At 33.7% G+C, this 15,648-nt stretch overlaps 1 protein-coding gene across 3 annotated transcripts in view; it reads right to left on the reverse strand.

Moving 5' to 3' along the window:
* SEMA5A (semaphorin 5A) overlaps positions 1 to 15,648 on the reverse strand; it is a 600,495-nt gene that overhangs the window by 423,816 nt on the left and 161,031 nt on the right. For all 3 annotated transcript variants that reach the window (XM_031946119.1, XM_031946120.1, XM_031946118.1), the window contains exon 3: positions 5,864 to 6,064. In XM_031946119.1, the coding sequence (XP_031801979.1) occupies positions 5,864 to 6,047 (184 nt within the window). In that variant the 5' untranslated portion in view covers positions 6,048 to 6,064. The remainder of the gene's footprint in view (positions 1 to 5,863; positions 6,065 to 15,648) is intronic.

A 15,648-nucleotide genomic window follows, 5' to 3' on the forward strand; every position in this document is an offset into this window, starting at 1 on the left:
TTATCTTTATATAGTACCATGGCTTTTGCTTTGCTGAGAAATTGTTATTGGGTACCATGTTCATCTATCTCTGGAATATCCACTCCCATGAGTACCTCACTTTAGAAGGTAACAACATCCTTCCAGTCCTTCAGGTTCATAACCTATGCGTCATTCTGGACTGCTCACCATTTCTTATTTCCCATTTCTAATCTCTTGCCAAGGTCTGCCTAGTTCACCTTTGCAATATCTCTTGTATACACTCCCTTCTCTCCTCTGACACTGCCATTCCTCTAGTACAAAGCCTTATCACCTCATGTCTGGGCTATTCTGATAGCTTTCTGAAGGTTCTGCTTGCCTCAAGTCTCTCCCCAGTGCAATCTATCAGCAACCTTATGGAAAACTGGTACAGCCTAGCAGGTATAATGCATGAATAATAGTAATAATAAAAGTGATGATAATAAAAATAGCTAGCATTTATCTAACATACTGAAATTTGCAAATTGCATTACAAAATGTTATTTCATGTATTCCTTATATAAATGCATATAATGAACTGCTCTTATCATACCCATTCTACAAATAAGGCAGAAAGAGATTAGGTGAATTGCCTAGGATCACACTACTAATAAGCACCTAAATTGAATCTGAACTCAGTTCTTCTTGACTCCAGGTCCAGCACTTTTTCCATTGTGCCACCTAGCTGACATCTATACATATATGTATAGTGCATTTAAATATCTATATGTATTCGCCATTTCCTTCTATTGTGAGGATGGAGGAGGCAAAAGCAGGAGACTTAGAAATATCAAATAACTGTATTCTGATATCAAAGTAGCTAGAGAAGAATTATTCCTTACTTTACTTTGTGATACTAGTGAGACCTTGAAAAATATATCTGAAAATAGCATGAGAATCTCTTAATGGGATGCTTATAATATTCCTGTTTTCTTTAAGTCCTCCTATGAATTTATTCCAGGTATTTAGAGCAATGTGAACAAAGTTAGAGGGGAGAAAGCTTAGAATGTACTGAAGAAAGAGGGAAAAAAAGTATAAAGCATGAACCTAAGATTGGGAAACTCTGCCATAAGAGCAATTCCAGGGTGGCAAATAACAATAGCAGTGGTGTATAAACTGTAGCATTAACTGAAACATATATTTTAAACTTAAGTCAGATATAAATGACAGACGTAATATGGGGGATGATAAGTAGTTTATAGAAGAATGAAGCTTTTAATCTCTATATTACCATGACAACTCGAGAGCTCTTTTTGTTATTGTTTTGAATCTTGTTATCCATTCAAAGCAGCAAGTTCTCACTTTATTAAATGTATTTAATGGAGGTTTATAGAATCCATTTAAGTATGCTTGCCAAAAGTATTTTTTGACATAGAAATAGTCATCTAACTTCACTACTATTTTATAATATCTAGCTCTAAAAAAAATATGTTCCTTTTAGTTTAGTATTACATCATATTGTTATGGATGGATGATAAATTTAGCTGTTGATTATAAAAATAAAAAATAATTATTATTATTATAATTGATGTGAACTTTGAAACAAGTTTATTATCTGCCCATATCAGGCAAAACCCCATATCAGACCTATCCAAGTCCCAGACTATCCAGTTTGTATAGAATCGGCCTCCATTATCTATCCCTCCAACTTCTGAGCATATTTAAACCACCTTTGAGATCTTTATTAGCATATCTTTAGACAGGTCTGAGACCTGGTCAATCAGGTGTATTCTACCTGACTCTTCCTCGTTCCCTCCCTCTCATCTATCAAGCTCCTTCCTGGTACTTGCTTTCTCCTTTTTAGGACTAAGCCCCATATTAAGTACTCTTTCCTTCGGAGCATCTTTCTCCTTACTACAGCTAACTCTGGTTAATCTGCTAAATTCCTCCATGGATTTAGCTTGCCAGTCAATGGCATATTCACACCTCATGGCATATTCCTTTAAGGGCTTCTTTCAAATCCTTTTCCTTGTTAATTCTATTGCTCTCCCAAATCTATTTCATATTTACCTCTCCTACTGTCTGTTTTACCTATTTGTGCTATATAATCTCATCTCTTAAATAAAGATACCTTTTGGTGAGGAGAAAGCCCATTGTGAGTTCAGTCATATGTGTATTTTGAACCAGAATGGATTAAGGTTTAGAGAACTTCAACTGAAGGAAATTAAAAAGAAAAAAAAAAAATCCATAGAATTCTTACTCCCAAAATATGTCTATGTTCTTTCTTTTGTCCTTCCACAGAATAAAAATAATGATTCTCAAAGAACATTTGAGAAATGTTGATTAGATGAGTAGGTAATCTAGGTAAAATTAAGAAACCTGGATTGTTTCTGTTTTTTAAAAAGAAAGAAGAGCAATTTAAGTCAAGTGGCCTGCATGGCCTGCTAAAACTGGCCTAATTTACGAATATAAAATGTAATCCTGATTATTGCTATCTGTTTTCATCAGAACAAAAATCAAGAATTTAGGAAATATATTCAGGAAAAAAATGTAACCTAATGCATTTCAGTCCTTTACAGACTTAATTTTGGCTCTAAAATAGGATAAAATCTGTTGTGGTTGTTTTCTTCATATATAAAATAAAGGTAATGGTATTTATTTCTTTGAAGACAGGATTCCTCAGGATTAACTAAATAATTCATATTTGGATTGTAAAAGGCTTTTGTAAAGCAAATAAAAGAAAACAGTGGAATATTGATAGCTAAATTAAATCATTATTTCCAACAATTATTTTAAGAAAGGAATTCAAAAAGGACATTTTAATACCATATGTAAGGAGATCCGAGCACTTGATTTATAAAATATCTCAATTTAACTTTGAAAACATGATGTATGCCTTACTCACCAAAATATGCATTTAAATATTACAAAAAGCATTCCTGTCTATTGTGAATATTATTTCATTGTAGTAATATCAAAATTGAAGAATAATACTTAAAAAAAGTATTGATAATCCTTTTTAAAAAACTCAATAAATCACTCTTGGCTCAGAGTCATCAATCTTTTTTATTTAAAAAAAAAAAACATGTTTATTGACATGAGGATTCTCTGTCCTTTCATCTTTCAAGAATCAATAAGGACATAAAATGGTTGTGATGTTGTTTTTTTTTTTTTCCAAAACAAGGAATTGAGAATGAATTCATCAACTGAACAATGAATAGATGTTTTTAGGTTTGTTATTCTCTAACAGGTACATTAACTCATAAATCTTTATTTCACTATTTTTAAATTCTGAAAAATTATTTGGACAGAATTCAGTCATCAATTTTTTAAGTTAAAAAAGTAAAAAAACAGTGGGGTGAGGAGGGTGGAAACTATTAGGAAGGTGGAAGGCAGGGGTAGGGTTCAGAAAAATGAAATTATAATTCACAAATCCATCCACCCTCTCACTAGGGAGTTTGCCCTTAATTGTCAGCCAGTAGACACAATTAATTCAAAACAAAAGTTTCTATTGTTATGACATGGGAAGAAGGAACAGTAGCTGCAAAATAGCATCCTTCCCAGCCTTTCAACCTTGAAGCTTAGTCTCCCACAAATATGTTTAACATCATTGGGAAAAGTGAGAAGAGTGAGAATTTAGAATAACTGTTTAGTGGGATAAAGAGAGCATAAAGCTAATGCAACTGTTTCTTTATCAGTCCTATTAGAGATAATACACTAGATAATGAAATAATGGTGTGTAGATTGTTGTCTTTATAAACACAGTAATACTTTATTATCTCTTATTATCAATTGATTAACTTTGATTTCAATCTACAGACTTTGGTGGGGAAGTGAAACCAAACCTCCCCTTCTACATTCTGGTTTTCTGTTGCTTTGCGTTTTAACTTAGCTTCTTAGTGGTACAAAAGGTAAAAAGTAATACTTTCAGTAGCCATTGAAAGTATGACATCTAGGCAAGGAGAAGAAATGAATGGAGAGATAAAGTAAGAGCAAAAGGAAATGGGTGAAAAAAAAAGAAAAGAAAATAAGAAAGACAAATATAGTACTAGAGTGGTAGAAGGTCACCAAAAATTGCTTCAGGCATAATTCCTGGCCTAAAACCTTGCTGAGAGAATTTATAAGAACTCTGGCAAGTTTTACATCATTCCTAATAATGTTGAGAAATACAAGATAATGACAGGGTGTATTAAGGTATATAAAATCCGTTAGGTTAAAAAAAAAAGCAAGTGGGAGGAACTACAAAATGAGAAGTACTTTTTAAAGTTCTCAAAATTTTTGTAAGAATAATAATTGTAAGTTCAGAACTAATAATATAAGTTTGTTGTTATTTTTCTAAAGTAAATCATTGAAAATTATCTCCTAATAACCTCCTCTCTATAACCTGATCTCTCTTTAAATAGCTAACATGCTAGGTAAACTAGCTAACATGCTGGGTAAACTTTAATCAATAAACAAAGGCAAAATATGACATCATTTTCTCAAGTAGGTATTAAACATTTAAAACTAATTTTGAACATGGCTATGATTCTCAGTAAGCTTGCTGGGAAGGGTCACTACTTTTTTTTTTCCTTTTTGTTATAACTAACATGAAGGGAAGACGTGGATAGAAACAAGTGTAAATACATCATGTGTCACAATGTTTTAGCAGCCAGTGAACAATACAGAATAACCATCCAGGAATGCAGGTATATCTAGAGAAGATATATCTAGAAGGTATATCTAGTAAATTCATAATTTACTAGAGAGTAAATGAAATGTAAATTGTAAATGAAACAGGCTATTAGATTTTGTTGATCAGTGGACTCTGCTAAACAGGAATTAGCATTTGTGAATCCTATTCCTATTGTGAAATATAAATAAAGTGGCCAGCATTCTGAAGGAAGGTAACTTGAATAAAATCTTGAAAACATGTGTTTATAATTTCATTTGAAACACAAAATTTCAGAAGTAATTAGTTATGCAAAATCCCACTTGTGCTTGAAATTTATGATTATTAGGGGGTAAGTATGAGGTGAAAGTAGCAGCTGGGTGAATAGAGCTAGTACTCAGTTTGGAATCAAGAACTTATCTTCAACATTTCAAATCCAGTCAAAGACAGGGCAAGTCACTTAACCTTAGTTGCCTCAATTTCTTCATCTATAAAATAAGTTGAAGAAGAAATGGCAAAGAAATTTCTTTGCCAAGAAGACTTCAAATGGGATCAAAAAGTCAAAAATGACTCAACAAATCAACAATGAAAATAAGGAGAAAGTATGCAAACCAAAAAAGTCTGTAGAGATAGTCAATTTAGCTAAGTGCTTTATTTCTCCCTCATCACTGTTCATCATTACTTGTGCCCTAAAAGAGCTCCCAAACAGCATGAAAGCAGTTTCTTGCTCAGCTGTTTACACGACAGATTTAAGGGGGCTGCCAACATGTGGCAGTTGTCTGAAAATCACTGAAGTCGGTAAAGACAGGCATCTGCCCCAGTGGCCTAGGTTGCTGTGACACATGTACATAGCATTTGGTTTTGTGATAAGGCTACATGCTGAGAAACATCAAAATAGAATTTATTTTTAGCTTTGGTGTCACTTCTTTAAAATTTCTGATTGAAGGGCTCATGACATATACAATAAAAGGAAAGAAAAGAATAAAGAAAACTAGCAGGTGCTCAATAGGGTAGGGTCTGGGGCTTTCCTTTTAAAATGTCATGTCTCATTATTGAATAGGAACCATTTATTGTGACAAATGATAGGTTCCTGATCTAGATAACTGTTGGATGAAGGGGATAAGAACTTGTAATCTAAGCAGATTTTGAAATTGTCTCCAAGAAGAAAGAGAATTAGTTTTCATTTTTGTTTATATCCTCTTTAAAAATCATAACCATGTCTTACAAAGAAGAAAAAAATAGCACTTTTCTACTATCACATGCTTTCTTCCTCACCTTTATAGGTGATAACTGGGTGTTCAGCTCTTTGACACTGAATATCCTCTGCTGCCAATGGCTGTATGACTCCCAACAATCCCAAACTCGTAACCAGCCACATGATGAAGTATGTTCCCTCCATGGTGGTCATGAGGTCCTTGTTACTGGTCACTTTTCTTTTAACTAAAAGGTCTTCGTCCATTCATCTGTGAGAAGTGCCTGAGAATACAACACAGAAAACATAGATTACAAAAAAAGAAAACAAAACAATGAGATCCAGCTACCTGGTGGGTGGTCTAATGGAAATATCCAAACCATCAGTTTTAATATCATGATTTCTGAAATAGAGAAAAAACCTGCAGAATGTTTCTCTCTATACTGATGGTCTGAGTCATTGAACTTACTCTGTATTTTTAAAACTATAGATTTACAGGAATTAAAGCTAGAAGGTACCCAACACTCTCATATAATACAATAAAAATGAGGATAATAACAGCATCTACCTCTCACAGTTGTTTTTATCAAATGAGATAAAAAAGACAAACTTGTGAAGTGGGGCACTAGCTTAACACATAGTAGGTGGTATATAAATGCTATTATCATTATTATGATAATATTGACATTCAAAGATTTGGTAAGGAGGAAGAGTCAGGAGAGGAGACAGAGAATCAGAGAAGGGGGTAGAGGCAAGAGACAGACAGACATCCAGAGAAAGAGAGAGATCTGGAACCTGAAGATTCTTCAGAGGTCATTTACTCCAATTCCTTCCTTTTATAAATGAAAAAAACTGAAGACCAGAGATAGGCAATCATTTCCAGATGACATAGGTAAAAAGGCACAAGATAGGAATTAAACCTACTTTCTCTTACTTCAGATTCTGTACAAATCATGCTGCCTCTATTTTCCCTTAATATCTTAAAATGTAACTCAAATAGAAAACAAAATTAAAATGCTCAGAAAGACTAAAGAATAGTTAATATATATCTTTTTAAAAAAAGACCACGGGTCAATACTTGTGCTTTTCAAGCCAACAAGCATTTATTAAATGACTAATGCTGTACTATGCAATGTGCAAACAAGATATATATGGGATATATTGGAAACAATCTCAGAGGCAAGGCCACCAAAATATAGGGTGAATACAAAAAGCACTTTATAGAAGGTGGAACTTTAGCTGGGATTTGAAGAAAATTAGGAAAGGCAGATGTCAGAAATGAACAGAAAGAGAATTTCAGAAATGAGAAACTCCCAGATACAATATGGACCTTCTCTAAGCTTCCTGAAACTGTACAATTAAAGTAACTATTTTAAACAAACACATGATATGTTCCTTTTTTTTCCTTCGGGTTTTTTCTCAGGTTTTTCTTTTTTGTTTTGATTTTTCTCTCCCAATATGATTCATATGGAAATATGAAAAAAAAAATAACTGTGCATGTATAAACAAAAAAAAGTTGTTTTACATGTAACTGCAGAAAATAAAAATGTTAAAACATAAATCAATTATTTACAAGCATTTTTCAGGAGGTAGTAGGACTAAAAGAGGATACTCAAATTTGATATGGAACACCCATTCCATTCTTATACTGGGAATTCTCTAAAAGGAGCTACAATATGGGTGACAGAATCCCCTACTTTCCTCTTTTATAGGAGCAATTGAGTGATACAGTGGATAGAATACTGGACCTCGAGTCAGGAAGTTTGAATCCTGTCTCAAAGTCAAGCTGAGGGATCTTCACAATTCATTTAACCTATCTCCTTTATCATAATCTCTCAGCCTCAGCTTCCTCACCTGCAAAATGGAAATAATAACAGTATCTAATTCACAGGGCTATTATGAGGACCAAATAAAATAACATATATAAAGTACATTGAAAACTTTAAAGCAGAATGCAAATTACTATTATAATTGTATTATGTAGTTAGGGGTTTCCACAGAACCCATCATAAAAATAATGACACGAGTTAAAAAGGATCTGTTTCAACCCTTATAAAAGCTGGAATTCAGATAACTTAGATAAAGCCATCCATCAAACAATTCAATCAGTTTCACCAGACTGACTTTTTTAATCTAATAAAATTTCCAATCTTTAATCTAAATGCAATCAAATTCTGCTATAGGAAAGATCATTTTCAGGGCCCAAATGACTTTACTCAGTGACTCAATTCTGGGTCAAGGGCAGCTTAAAGGAGTAATCCACAAGAATTATTCAATGATAATAATTCCCAAGTTACATGACAAGTCTAGGGGTCAGAGTGGTCTGCATTTAAAACCTAACTCTGACACCTTCCAGTTCACTGACTCTGGTCAAATCACTTAACCTCTCATTATTCTCAAACAACTCTCTAAAGATTAAGCTCCAGAGCCATTGCTGCTGCATTAGTTAGCCACCCAATGACACAAAAATAAGCCCTACTGTACTACACTGACACTCCTTAAGTAACACTCCACAGAACAAATAGATAGATTAATAATTGTCTTCTCAGTATGACTCAAAACAAGCAACTTATAACTAACATGTTACTTCCATCTACCATATATATTTGACATATGCATATTCACCAAAAATCAAATGACATATGTTAAACTACTTATTAGTGAGCAGTAATGTCATGAGAGGGGGCATTATTTAATTAGCGATGAATGACTACTTAGAGAAAACATTTACTTTTTTCATAGTAAATAATGCTAATAGGAAATATGTGTATATATGTATATACATGTGTATGTATATATAAACACACGCATATATATAGACACACATATTTTTATAAATACATTATTTATATTTATATAAATGTATGCATGCACACACACACAAGTCCTGGAACCACAAGTTGGGAGACAACCAAGTTCAAACATTACACTATATTTATTCTTCTATATAATGAGATTAATGACAGCATCTATGTGAATTAAATGTGTTCAAAACACTCTGCAAACCTGAAAATGCAGTATGTTTTTAGCAATTATTATGATAAAAATTAATTATGCTCTCTTGGCTTATACATTTGACACATTTTTTTTGTTGTTCTTGTTGTTGTAAAAGTTTCAGTAACATGCTCCATTTTATTTTACAGTGATGGTTGTTGTTGGATGTCCTTCCTTCTTTAAGAGGATCAAAATGACATCACTAAGTTAGTTGCACTCCTGTGTGTTCGACTGCGGCTGATCAGAACATTATAAACTTGGAATACTCAGTCACGGGTCAGACACAAATAATCCCTGAGAACATTTGGGGTGTATTCTCTAACTTTGCACATCTCCCGTTTCTTCTGAGCTAATTCAATTCTGCTTTGCTCATAGAGCACAGCACCATCTCAGATGGGGGCATACCATGCTGGCAGTCCCATTCCAGTGTCTCCCATGTCATACAATCAGTTCTAAAGATCTTAAGAAAGACCTTGAGAGCATCCTTGTGTCACTTTTTCTGCCCATCTTATAAGTTCTCATCTTGTATAAGTTTTCCATAAAATAATCTTTTTGGCAAACATAGACTGCATTTGAATAATGTGGCCAGCCCAACAGAGTTGTGCTCTCTGTAGTAGAATAGAAATGTTTGGCAGTTTAGTTTGAGAAAGGATCTCAGTATCTGGTATTGTTGTGCCATAGTTCCCTTTTATTGTCCTGCCTCAGTTTCCCTAATTATTATGCCTCAGTCTCCCTATTGCCCTGTCTCAGTTTCCCTAAATTATCCTGCCTCAGTTTCCTGGTTGCAGCCCCCCTTTTCTGCTCATTAGAACAGAGATAATTAGGGCTGTGGAGATCTGACATTCCAGATATCTTATCTCAGATATTTAATTGGTATTGTCTGTATCCTCTAAGTCTAGACGTCCTGGCTCTAGTTAGACACCTCCTTAACTCCCAATTTGTTTCAATTTATGGTACTACCCCCAACTTGTCAGAACCAGATTGATGATCCCCTTCCAACACGGGAATCTGGTGAGTCCTGCTCACCAGAGTTTGGACTCCCCCTCTCCGCCTGCCCCCCCCCACCTTTGTTTAATTACCCAAACTTGGAGCTACACACACACACACACACACATACACCACACAAACACACACACACACACACACACACACACACACACACATCATTGAGAACTCACATTGGCTGCTGGTTGCTTTGAACATCAGCCCTGGGGGCAACATGCCCCCAGCACAATCTCTCCCTCTCATAAATCCAAATAAAATATTAAAAACTCTCTAATCTCTATCTTCCCTCAGTTTCTCCAGCATTACTGTATCTTATCCTAATCTTCCTAAAACAATTCAAATGTGCTAATTCTGGCTTAACAATTAACACCAAGAAAACACAGATATTTTATAGTAGAGACAGTACAAACCATCTTCACTATAAAAAAGAGGCAAATATGATGAATCTACACATTCATTGGAGAATGCAACTCTTATACCCCCCCCCAGTTCCCACCAAGGGTTCCCCTTCAACAAAAAGTTCTTTAGTTCCCAAGGCATTACAAGTCTACCCTTTCCTGACTCAGCATATTTATGAATTAACATGACTTTTCTCCTGAAAGGATTAACTACTCTATCATAGCTACCAAGATCATTCCCAATCTAATTAAGCAGATCACCCTGTGAAATTGGCATCACTTTATTTTAGCTGAAATTCAATTTCCAAAAAGTTAAAATCACATTACTTATAACTGTGTGCTGCCTTAAGGAAAAAAAAAAAAGACAAATGGATTCTCTGAAAGGGAAAAAAATTTCTCAGCCAAATAAATATTCCTCCAATTTCATTGTCCAGTTAATTAAAAATATTTGGAATAATTAAATGATATACAAATGATTTTTCTCCAAAGTGAGGGTCTATTACATCAGAATTGAATCCAAACTGTTCTCCAAAATACAAACAGTATAGCAATCATTTCTGAATCTAAAGCCTTCATTAGCGTTTTCTTCTATGGGATGGTCTTTGGGTAAAGAGGATCTAAGTAAGTATATCTCTTTAAAATGTTTGTGCAATAAATAACATTTACTATTCACACCCACACTATAATTGAATTGTCTTTCAGGAACAGAAGATAACTGGTCTTTAAGGAAAGAAACCATTGTCAGATGAAAAAAGAAATCAAAAGAATAGAAATCTATACAACAAAATTATGTCCTTATATAATGAGAAATAACTACTAATTAGTCAAATGAAATAGCACTCAACTAATACAGTACTTTTGAGAAAGAAGTCAGCTATGCAACTATGTGACAGTGGACACAGAGTTGAACTTGGAGCCAGGAAGACCTGAGTTCAAATTCACTAAGACTAATTAGCTGTGTGACCCTGTGTTAACTAAACCTCTTTCTAAGGTTAACTGTTAATTAGGAACCATAAAAACACCCAGCTGCCATATCTATTAGAAAGATTAAATGTCATTTTTGTAAAAAGTGTTTAGGATAGATTTTGGTACATATAGGAGCTTAATACATGCTTATGTGATGTTTAAAAAATTCAAGAGACATAATTTCAGGTAGTCATTTTATTAATAATGCTAGCATTTTAAATAAATGTCTTTGTCTTTCAAGGGTGTCACTGACCAATAGCGGCCAGCTCATGGCCTTTGGAAAGAAATGCTCCTAAAGATGACCATCAACTCTGATTACTTTACAATTAACAGAGGTGGACTTTACAAAGAGAAGTGACCTCAGTTCCAATGAGGAGCTGATAGTGACATCACATCACACTCTGCAGGCTGCCAGAGAAACTATCCCTATACTCTGACTACCCCCAACTCTGTGCAATTTAGAAAAAGAATTGATATCCCCAACCCAAGTCTGAGTGGAGTAACAATACCCAGCATAAGAAGATTGTTAATTCTATCTTCCATAATACTATCCTTTAGAGACTAGACAAGAAAATAGGACTAAGGGTTGGGAAGGTGGTAAGAATGGTTGAGAAGGGGAATGGAAGCTAGGGTCTGTCCAATTTTAATAATTGACTATTAAGATGAAAGAGAAATACACATATCTCTTATTCTCTCCCATATACCTCTGAAGATAAAAAGATAGCAAGATAGCTGCATATCTATATAATAAAACTATATTGAATGCAATGTATAAAAATAGGATGATCTAGAATCATATACTCTAGAAAACCTGGAGAGGTGGCTCAATTATTTTTCCCTTATGAAGGAATACTGGATAATATCAAGCTGTTTCACAGAATAGGATCACAGAAGAGGCCTACCCTTAGCAAATTGCTTCCAGATCTTTTCCTACAGCAATTTGGCCACAAAGAACAACAAAAGATTCAATTCTACAAGGTCACCTAGGAAAAGACTTTGTAAACCTGAATCCCTAATATGATTTGGGTATCCTACTAGTATTAAATAATACAAAACAGAACTGAGAAACCAATTAGATTTTTAATTTAAGTTTTCTTCTTTTCTGTTGTGTATTTTTCTTTAAATCGGTACATTTCCATTCAGGAGTTATGGAAGTTCATATTTTAAATATTTCCATGCATGCATCCAAAGAGATACTAAAGAACATTTCTAACAATGACTTCTCAGCAGACCTAGCAGATCTATATTTATACACTGGCTCAATTGGGAAAATATATATCTTATGGTCATTAAAAAATAAAAATATGCACTTATTTAGTGACTGCTAAAGAGGAAACAGCTACTACTCCCAAAATGCTTATAGTCTAGAGAAAGGAACAACATAGACAAGCCATATAAGTTCCAAGTCTTTATTTGAAAAATAGGAGCTGAGGCTCAATGGTACCCTCTAAGGTTTCCTTTAGCTATAACTTGGTGACTTTATGGACACATTCAAAATAACAACAAAATAAATACAGTGTGATTTAGAGGGAGAAAGCATTAAAGATTTGAGGAGGACCAGAAAGTCTTCATGTAGAATGTGGCCCAAGACCTAAGTTTGAAGGAAACTGGGGGTTTTGCATTGCAGAGAAAAGACATGCATTTCAGCCATTGGGAATAGCCACTGTGAAAGCACTGAATTGGAAAATCCGGTGTCACAGGCCAAAAAAAAAAAAAAAAAAAAAAAACAGTCCAAAAATACCTTTCTCACTATGTTGTTCAAAATTAGCCTCCCATATCAGCTTGGTTGGTCTAATCTCTGCCGTCTAAAGATGTTACTGATTATTACTAAGCCCACCACCTAAAGCTTATTCTGTTTCCTTGACTAGAATTTTTTCTTCTCTATTTGACCAAACCCCAATGATTCCTTCAAGTCCAGATAAAATTGTCCTTCTCCATGAAATCTTATTTGATTGCTTAACACAACACAGGTGTTGAATACAACATGTATTGAATACGATATGGATGCAGAACTTTGAAACATACAACTTCATAGCATTTTATTCCAATATATCTCATCTCTCCTTCTCTGATTTAGATGATACATTGTCTCTGCTATTCCCTTGATATTAAATAACACAATGCATTGTGTTGTTACTTCACTTTTTGTGTCATTTAAAAAACAAATATTCTTTCGCTTAATGATGATGAATGATTAAAGGTCTTGAAAAACCAGTCTCTGAAGGACCAAAGTTGCAGGTTACCATGAAGGAATGCATGATGTGCACACACCATCTGCAGCACATTAATAATGCTGACCTACATCCAACAAGTAACATGAAAGATCATCAAGGACACCATTGATTGGAAAAGGATTTGGAGTTTTCATTACCTAAATAGTTTATCATCACTAAGTGGAATTTTTAAAATGAAGAAGGAATAGAAAGATTTCCTTTCTATAAATTCTCACACTCTTCTGACCATCCATCTCCACCTTCTCTTCTGCCTCAAGATTGAATGGATGAAAATAAGGTAATATGTAAAAGAAAAATATACAACAGAGAAATAAAGAAATAAAAAGAAAGTTGATTTTTTTCTCTTCAAAATATAGGGTTTATTATACTTCAGTACAAGCATCTGGCATGAAAGAACTACTTTGACTTTAGTTAAGGGTCAGAATAAAAATCCAAAATGCATGAGTTGTTCTAAAAACTTGGAGAAATAATTTTGAGATGTTAATAGTTTTCCTTCTTCTCCCAAAAGTAGACATATTAAATGGAATACATATCACATTTGTCACCAATAGAAATGATATGGTTTGGGAGTCTTTCTAAGAGTGTCCATAAGTGGATGCAGACTAAAATGTGCTTCTTCTCTTCCACTGATGATCAATGAAGCCAAAAGTTAGACATGAGAATTCAATAGAACTTTTCCCCTTCTGATAGAGGGTCATAGAAGGTTTCATTTCATACTCATGTAATTGTCCTCTTTGCCATTTCCTTAACTGAAATACAGGTAAATAGTCAACTTTACCCTTTAATGGTATCATACATGCTTCTCAGAGAGTGAACAGAAAATGCCTACAGGAATAGTCAATAAAGAAAAAAAGTTAGCATGATATCCTTTTAGAGAAAAAACACAGGCAAAAGATTTATTTTCTCAATCTTTTGGAAAAAAATTCACACATACATATTCTCACATCCCTACACTCACAATGCATAGACACAAAATCATACACACACACACACTTTTCAGAAATAAGCCAAAAATGAATTTGTCATTTTTATTTGTTACCAGTAATTCAAATCATTTGTGCCAGTAGTAGTGTCTTGACTGTGATTTTTAAAATATGTTGATCCATGTTACTTTATTGACAAGCTTTGGCCCAAGGTAAGGAGGGGAGCAGTAATAATAATAATAATAAATAAGTAAATAATAATAATAAATGAGTAATTTTTTTTAAAAAAATTGATAATGGAAATTGTGAATCTTTGACTACTGCAGCTAGCTAAATACCACTTTAATCCAGCTTAAAAATGGAGCGAGTTCTGTCACCCATAGATTTCCATCATATCTAAAACCTAACAAGTTAAATTTTACAGCTACATAAAATGACCTCATTGGACCAAATGGGGAAAACATACATTGAACTATTTTATACACTTCAATAATAGTCTGGCTCAAGTACATTATATCAGTCTCTTTAGAATTATTAAAGTTCAGAGTTATTTAGAGTTTGTTATTAGATTCTTGCCCTCATTCACTTGTAATTTAGTTTGCCTGGGGGCAAATGGGCATAAAAATAAATGAGATCCATTATATAAAATTATTATTTATACAAAAGCAATATTCATTATATTTGTCAGCAGGTTTTAAAATGAAATGATAGTTTGCCCAATATATTTTTTGTTAGCTATGCCAATAAAATAACTTTCTAAGAGGGTGGATGAGGGGAACTTAACTAAAGGAAAGTAACTGTATTGGTAATTTCTAAAGGATTTATCTAAAAATGCATCCCTCAAGGCAAAAAAGTCATATAGTAGAAATAAAATAATCAAATTTTAAGTGATTCTCTAAGAGTGCAAATTACTATTTATATGAGCTACCAAATGTTGTTTGTTTTTTTTTAATTAAAAAAAGCATTTCTGGGAATGCCAGAACTTCCTGTCAACCAGGAGGTAAAGCATCTTTACTAATACAGGGACTCTAATGGGACTTAGGTAATATGAAATAGAACAGATCTCAAGCAAGTTCAGAAAATAAGAATCAACAAGTCAATAGATAGGGTGCTGAATTTGGAAGCAGGAATGCATGGTTAAAAAGTTTCTTCAGTCTCTTACTACATGAGTGACACTGGGGAAAGTAATTTAACATCTCTGTACTTCAGTTCCCCATACATATAAAATGAGAAGACTAGATTCTTTGGACTTCAAGGTTGTTTTAGGTAATTGATCTATGATGCTAAAATCTTATGAAATACTATAGCACTTGAGTTATACTGTACAAATGGAGAATACCATACTAAT

Source organism: Sarcophilus harrisii, chromosome 1, assembly GCF_902635505.1.
Source record: "Sarcophilus harrisii chromosome 1, mSarHar1.11, whole genome shotgun sequence".
Classification (NCBI taxonomy): domain Eukaryota; kingdom Metazoa; phylum Chordata; class Mammalia; order Dasyuromorphia; family Dasyuridae; genus Sarcophilus; species Sarcophilus harrisii.